The sequence below is a fragment of the Daktulosphaira vitifoliae genome, unplaced genomic scaffold (genome assembly GCF_025091365.1).
Source record: "Daktulosphaira vitifoliae isolate Bord-2020 unplaced genomic scaffold, ASM2509136v1 Scaffold_4, whole genome shotgun sequence".
NCBI lineage: Eukaryota > Metazoa > Arthropoda > Insecta > Hemiptera > Phylloxeridae > Daktulosphaira > Daktulosphaira vitifoliae.
In genome coordinates, this window is record NW_026099575.1 from 28745945 (window position 1) to 28753912 (window position 7968).

A 7968-nucleotide genomic window follows, 5' to 3' on the forward strand; every position below is an offset into this window, starting at 1 on the left:
TCTACGCCATAATCGTCATAATTATAATTTATATTTCTCTATGATCTATGATGATTGTTATATATATTTTTATTTTAATATCAATATACGTGTTTTCAAATCGTTTAAATCTTTTTTTAAAGATACACAGACAAAATAAATCATCACTGGAAATGAGAGTCAGCGTATAGTATTTTATTGTGATGGGCATTTTCAAATATTTTAAACTATCGACAACCAAATAGTTTATTTTTAGCTTAAACTATCGAATTGTTTTACAAACTATTCAAATAGGCTACCGAATGGTTTCAAAAAATATTCGATTAGTTCTACCTAATTTTTTATTCAGTATACTTAATTATAATAAGAAGATAACGAATACTTAAAATAAATTATTATACAATTAATAATAGTAAAAATTAGTGAAGGGCATTTTCAAATATTTTAAACTATCGATTAATTATTCAAATTATGTTTATACAATCGAATAGTTTATTTTTAGCATAGACTATCGAATAGTTTTTGAATGACTATCGAAAAGTTCGATAGTTACTATTCAATATTTCCAATCACTAGTATTTTAGTATTTTATTTGTAAATCCGCTAAATGTTTCGCTCAATATTTTTAAAAGTATAAGATAATTTTTAGCTTCGATGTGAAGCTGAGAAGGTATTATTTTACTAATATGTGTTTTTTTTTTTTGTGTGTTTGTTACCACTTTTTCTCAGCTCTCACCTAACCGATTTCTTTCAACGATACGTCAAAAGATCACAAATCGTATCTAGTCGAAGACACTACTCTCAAAAATTGAACAAATTTCCCTCGTTCCCCGTAAATGGGAGAAATTTCCATTAAATTACAAATTTAAAAAAACCCAGCACAGGGGGGTCGCGGCACAGTGGTGACGTGACATATTTGGATCAAGTATAATGATATCTGACAGTGATTAAAATCACTATCATAAAAAACGCTTCGATGCAAATCTTTAGATAGTGTTTAATTTTAAAAAATAGGTAGATTATTCCAAAAGCAACATGATCTGCTAGTTCGTTATTAATATCCTGATTCAGATAAAGTATATCGAATGAAAGAGGAATTATTAAAAAATATTATTTCTCATAAAAAAATTATGTTGATTCATACACTTTTCAAAATGTTATAGCATTATAAAGTTAAAAATAAAAAAATAAAATCGAGAATTTTCACACAATAATAGCATTTGGTAGCCAATTTCACCCTGAAGACAAAATAAAGTACGAAATTTTTTTTTACCATAATAAAGTACATTACATTAGCTTTCATTTAAGATATATACAAAAGTGTCAGACTTTCCAGAACACTTTCAAAAGTTAAGTTGAAAAAGTCAATTTTTTGTGAAAAAATTGTCATTTTGAATCCCCCCCTGTAGGCAGGTAAAAAGTCAAATTTATAAAAAAAATATACCAAATGATAGGTAATGACATCATGCATATATAAAAAAAAGAATTATATTGATATGTTTCTTTTTAAAAAAGTTACGGCAGTTTTTAGTAAAAAAAATTGAAAAAATTGAAAAAATTAGCCATTTTTAAATTTGTAATTTTTTCGGAGGTTTCCCCCATTTACGGGGAACGAGGGAATTTTTTTCAATTTTTGAGGGTAATGTCTTCGACTAGATACGATTTGTGATCTTTTGACGTATCATTGAAAAAAATCGGTTCGGTGAGAGCTGAGAAAAAGTGGTAACAGACACAAAAAAAAAAAAAACACATAATAGTAAAACCAATACCTTCTCAGCTTCGCATCGAAGCTAAAATTGTTAATTTTCGAAATTTTTTCTATTTATTTTACTTAACACTGTTAGAACTTTTTCAATAATGATTATATCAATATAATTATACGGGGCAGGGGTTAAAATCTGAAAAATGCATATAGAAAGTAGAACTTTTGAAATTGTTCGGGAATGTCTGACATTTATATATATATCTTAAATTAAAGCTAATTTAAAGCATATACTTTACTATGGAAAAAATAATGTCGGACTTTATTTTGTCTTCATGGTGAAAACATACATTAAAGTTGATAAAAATAATACGATTTCTGTAAACAAATTCTTTTTTATATTTTTAACTTTATAGTACTATAATTTTTTGAAAAATGTATGGATCAATATAATCAATAAAAAAATTTTATAGATGCTTGACGTCTTTACCTATCATTTGGTATATTTTTTTTGTAAATTTGACCCTTTATCTGCCCACAGAAGGGGATTTAAAATGACAACTTTTTCACAAAAAATGAAATTTTTCAACTTAACTTTTCAATCACGATTTATCGGTCGTATTGTACGGACGTGTTTATCTCGCGTACGTTTGTAGTTACCCGCCTATTTTTAGAGTACTATTCCGTTATTCATAGTTTTTTTTTAGTTTTGAATCCATAGTTCCACCTTTTTGGCACATTTACTGTGTCCGCCGGGGCTCTGGATGCAATCCAGACCTAATCCGGTAGGTGGTGATCAGCATCACCTCCCATTGCGCCGTAGAAGCACTCTGCAATCTTCCAACCCACAAATCTCCATGGATAATTCGCGTTATTCTGGTAAGAACAATCAAGGCTCTAAATCGCCAATTAGCCCCTTACACAAAAAACCTAAATCTGACGGTAAATCAAAATCCGATGATCCCCAATCTCAAACTTTCAGCATGGTTGTTGCTCATCTGAAGTCATCGTTGTGACGTCACCCGGTTCGCCAACTTCAAACATAAACTCGCTCTATGTCGATTCTCCTAATATTTCAACAGTCAGGCAACCCAATGTTCCTGAATGCTTTCCACTACACTACACTGGTCCCCTTAATGTACTTGTTTCTGCATCTGGTGATAATAACTTAGGTAATTTTCACCCAGTTAAGCTCGGTAAAACTTTTTCCAAACTTTTTCCTGGTATTCTGAGCATAAACCCTATCGGTTCTAAGCGTGTGAAAATCACGTTTGAGTCGGTTAATAACGCCAACAATTGTCTCACTTCCCCTTCTCTTTCTGAACACGGCTACTCTGCGAATATTCCTAGTACTTTACTATATAGTATTGGAATAATACGTCTTGATAAAAGTATCTCTGAAGAAGACTTTTGGGAAGGTTATGAATGTTCAGTCAAAGTTATTTCATTCAGACTCATTAATATAAAAAAAGATAACATCCTCGTTTCTTCAAATTTAGTTGAACTTAAATTTTTGTCAGCAACTCTTCCTCAAAAATTATCAATATACAAAGTTATTTTTGATGTCTCTCCGAGTATTCGTTCTCCTGTCCAATGTCGCAAGTGTTTACGTTTTGGTCACACCCTTAAATTCTGTCGCAGTAAGGAGCGCTGCAGTCACTGCGGTCTCTTTGACCACACCGAATCTAATTGTAACGTCAAGTTAACCACACCTCCTTCGTGCATTTTTTGTAAACTGAACCACCTTGCGACGGATAGATCTTGCAGCGAATGGTCTGTGCAAAAGGACATTAAAAAGATAATGGCCACAAACAATGTCTCATTTTCTGAAGCCTCCTCGATCAAACGTTCCAGTTTAGTTAATAAAGCTTTTAACTTTTCTGATGTTGCTAAAAATACAAATATATCTAGTGTCGAAGTCGTAGCTTCTCCTTCCTTTCCTTCCCTTAGTCATTCTACTAATACATATACAAATAAACAAAAGAAGAAAAAAAGTAATAAAACTCAAGTCCCCTCCCCCCACTTTCCTCCTTTACCAAATGACTGTTCTAGGCCAATTTCGCCTAATGGCAGTTTTTTAAAATACATGTCCCAAAATCGTAGTACTAATGTTGATGACCGCAACTGGATTTCCTGCTTATCGCAACATATCGTTCAGCTACTCGCGAGCGATCCTAATTTAATTTCTTCTCCTTCAATACTTCAATCAACTATAGAATCTTCATTAACTAACATCCACTATCCTTTATCTGACAATGATGACACATTTTAATAGTAATCCTAACTTTCCTTCTTTCAATATTCTTCAATGGAACGTAAGAAGTTTATCCCCTAGAATGCACGATCTCTCTTTTCTTCTCTCTAATAATAAATGTTCTTTTGCTCTCCTTTCTGAAACTTGGCTCCTTTCAAATAAACGTGTTTATCTTCCACAGTTCAACATTAATCGCTCTGATCGTATCGACGGTTTTGGCGGCGTAGCCATCGCCTCTCATCATTCTATCCACATTAACCCTATTTCTATTGATCCTGTATTAAAAATCTCGCTTCTTAATTATTCTATAGATCTTGTCGGTATCCAGGCGTTTACTAATTTACCCAATCCTATTGCCATTTGGTCTATTTACATTCCCCCTCTTCCACCCTCCTTCTATACTAATTGATAAAATTTTTTCTTTAGTTTCTTGTAATTCTATTATAGGCGGTGACTTTAATGGTCACCATCTCTCCTGGGGTGCACTAATCTCCAATCATCGTGGTAACATTATTTTGTCTGCTATTTCTGCCTATAATCTTTGTATTCTCAATACAGGACTCCCCATCCTTCTTACAGGCCCTTCCCAAATGGATTCCGCTGTTGACCTAACCATTTCATCTCCCTCTCTCTCGTTGTTGTTGTCATGGTCTGTCCTAGACTGCACTCATGGTAGTAATCATTTTCCCATCATTATTTCTCACACAAATTCTCCCACTCCCTCTCCCTCTTCCTCTCACACCGTTGTTAACAGATTTAATTATTCGAAAGCTGATTGGCCAACTTTTCAAAATTACATGACCATTTTCACCTCTAATTTTTCCTCCTCCTCTCCCATTGAGGACTACAACTGGTTCGTGTCTACAATTATTAGAGCAGTTAATTTATCTGTTCCTTTAAAAAAAAAAAAACAAAAAGGCCTTTCCCTCCTCTTCAATATGGTGGTCTTCCTCTTGCACCTACGCTATCAATGAGCGCACTAAAGCTTTTAAAAAATATAGATCCTCGAGTCTGGTAAGTGACTTTTTGAGTACCAAAGGGTACGCGCTTCTGTTCAAAAAACACTTAAACAAGCAAAAATTATGTCCTGGCGCTCTTTCTGTTCCTCACTTAATCCTTCTTCTAGTCTGTCCAATACCTGGACTATTGCCAAAAAATTTAAAAACTGTCTATATAAAAATTCTCCCTCTTTAAACGAGTCATGGTTTGATCCCTTCTGCAATAAGGTTGCTCCCCCCTACGTCCCATCATTAGAAGAATCCTCTCCTACCCTTGATCCTAACCCTTTCCTTAATTTTCTCCCTTTTCATCCTCTTAATGATTCGTTTACACTCAGTGAAATTTCCTATGCAATCTATTTGCGTAAATCGTCCAGCTCTGGTTTGGATGGAATTTCCCCTTTGATTCTAAAATATCTCCCTTTTCATTGCCTTGAACTTCTCTTAGTCATTCTTAATTCTTTAAGGTCCCAAGGTGTTATTCCTGATTCTTGGCGTAATTTTAACGTCATTCCCGTCCCTAAATCTAACTCAGCTTCCGTTGCATTTCGCCCAATAGCTCTTTCCTCTTCTCTTTGCAAAGTAGTCGAACACATTATCAAGAACCGCCTTGATTGGTTTTTTGAAAAAAATAACTGTCTTCCCCCTAATTTATACGGGTTTCGGAGAGGGCTGGGCACCATGGAGTGTTTATCCACTCTAACGGCCAGTATATACAAAACATTTTGTGATAAATTGTCCCGCTGTCTTTGTTGACATCAAAGGTGCTTTTGATTCTGTACACATTCCTACCCTTATTTCCCTTTTACATTCTTATTTTATACCCCCTACACTTTGTAATTTTATTTCACGTCTCTACTCACAACGTTTTCTTACTTTCACTTCTCCTTCCGGTTTAATATTAAATCGCACTTCCTATCGCGGCCTCCCACAGGGTAGCTGCCTTAGTCCTCTTCTTTTTAATATTTACATGAGCAAAATTAGCCTCTCCCTCACCTCTAGTGGTACTTTCTCACTTTTCTATGCTGATGACATCGTTCTTTTTTCTTCTCATATATCCATTCATAATGCCCTCAACTCCCTTAATAATTCACTTGCCGTCCTCTCTAACTCTCTTCAAATTCATTATTTTGAGGCTGCTCCATTGAAAAGCCAGTTAATAATTTTCACGAGAAAACGCTTACCGTCAGTTTACCCTATAATTACTCTTGATGGGATAACCATCCCCCCCTCTGAATGCGTCACTTATTTAGGCCTTAAACTGGATCCTAAGCTGAGATGGCTTCCTCATTTCCGTTTTATTCTCTCGTCCGCTGCTCGCTGGGCAAATTTCCTACGCTGTATTACTGGTACATCCTGGGGCTCTCATCCCTCCTCATTACTTCTCATTTTTAAATCCGTTATCCGCGCTAAAATTGAATACGGCTCTTTTTTATTTTCTTCAGCTTCCTACACTCATAGGAAAAAACTTAATTCTCTTTTATCCGCATGCTTGCGCAGCATTCTTGGTGTTCTTAAGTCTACCCCAGCCATAGTATTTTTGTTGAGTGTTCCTCTCCCCCCCCCACGAAATCCGCTGTCGCTTGCTTGCTAATAAATTTCTCCTAAAATCTCTCTCCACCCCTAACCATCATATCTTCTCCTTATACTCCTAATTAAGTAATTGCTGGCGCTACGTGCCTAAATCACTTCCAATTTTAGCCTCAGTATGCTCTTCTCTGTCACCCATGGTCTGTTACATTTACAAATCACACTCCAGATTATCTTTATTTGACTGTCCTCTAGTGGCTCTTACAATAGCTCCCATAGGGTATACTTTAACGTGTTTCCTCGACTTCCCTCCTTCAATCCTCCGTTCACTTCCTGCAACTTCCGTTAATAATCTCTTGAAAGATTATATCTCAGCTAATTTTCCAACTAAATGCAGATATTCATAGATGGTTCTGTATCAACTAACTCGGCTGGTTGTTCTTTCTTTATTCCTGAACTTAATATTTCATACTCAGCTGCACTCCACCCTTCTTCTTCTTCTTTTACCACTGAATGCCTTGCCATCGTTAATGCTCTCATTTTTATATCTTCTACTTCAATTAATGAATTTGCTATTTTTTCTGATTCTCTACCTTGCCTACTTGCCCTCACTTCTAATCCATTTTGCTCTCATCTTTCTCCTTACATTCTTATTATTAGATCACTTATCTCCTTAATTCGATCCCAAAATAAATCTATTGTTTTTCACTGGGTGCCGGGCCATGCCAATATATTAGGTAACGAAAAAGCTGACCGTCTTGCTACTTCTACTTCCCCTTTCTTTACTTCTTCTAGCCATAATATTCCCGCTTCTGACTTTCTCCGCCTCTTTCGACATACAGTTCTTCAAGCCTGGCAGGACAGTTGGGCTACAATAAAATTGAAAACGGTATGTTGGTACCGCTCGATTTCTCCATCCATTATACATTCTCCATGGTTTCATAACCTTGACTTCTCCAGAAATATAATTTCTCAGTACTCAAGACTTAGGTTAGGTCATAATCTTCTGCCTTACCATGCATTTCATCTTTCCTTAAATTCCGATCCCTTCTGTCCCCTGTATGATACTGAAGCTCTATGCGATTTTTCTCATCTTCTCTTTGATTGTCCTGCCCTAATTAACAGCAGAAATAAACTATTCAGCCTCTTAGCCTCCCACAATATTAATCCCCCTTCCGTAGCTAATACTCTTAATTCCCGTTCTTCCTTTATTATTATTTCAATCATATCTTTCTTGAGGAGTTCCGGCTTTGTCATTTAATCTCTCATTATTTTATTATTTTATTATATATTCTTCTATTTACTTATTTATTTACTTTCTCTCGTCCTCCATTATTTCAAATAAAAATTTTAATTTAGTAATTCTTTTAGTTGTACTTTTAAATTTCTATTAACAATAATTTTAATAATATTTAATTTTTTCTTTATTTTTGAGTATACTAACAATTATTGTCATATTTGTTATACCATTATAACATAGCACTGTTACTGTTATACTTCTAATT

The 7968-nt window shown here is 34.7% G+C and overlaps 1 protein-coding gene across 1 annotated transcript; it reads left to right on the plus strand.

Moving 5' to 3' along the window:
* Positions 1 to 2445: 2445 nt before the first annotated feature.
* On the plus strand, positions 2446 to 4262 carry LOC126905023 (uncharacterized). The gene is made up of 2 exons (XM_050684421.1): positions 2446 to 2623; positions 2686 to 4262. Exons 1-2 carry the CDS (start codon positions 2446 to 2448, stop codon positions 3951 to 3953), a joined length of 1446 nt encoding a protein of 481 aa, XP_050540378.1. The 3' UTR covers positions 3954 to 4262.
* Positions 4263 to 7968: the final 3706 nt, after the last annotated feature.

Coding starts and splice junctions, on each gene's coding strand:
- LOC126905023 (XM_050684421.1), top strand. CDS start 2,446: ATGCAATCCAGACCTAATCCGGTAGGTGGTGATCAGCATCACCTCCCA. Junction 2,624..2,685: donor CAAAAAACCTAAATCTGACG/GTAAATCAAAAT, acceptor GCTCATCTGAAG/TCATCGTTGTGACGTCACCC.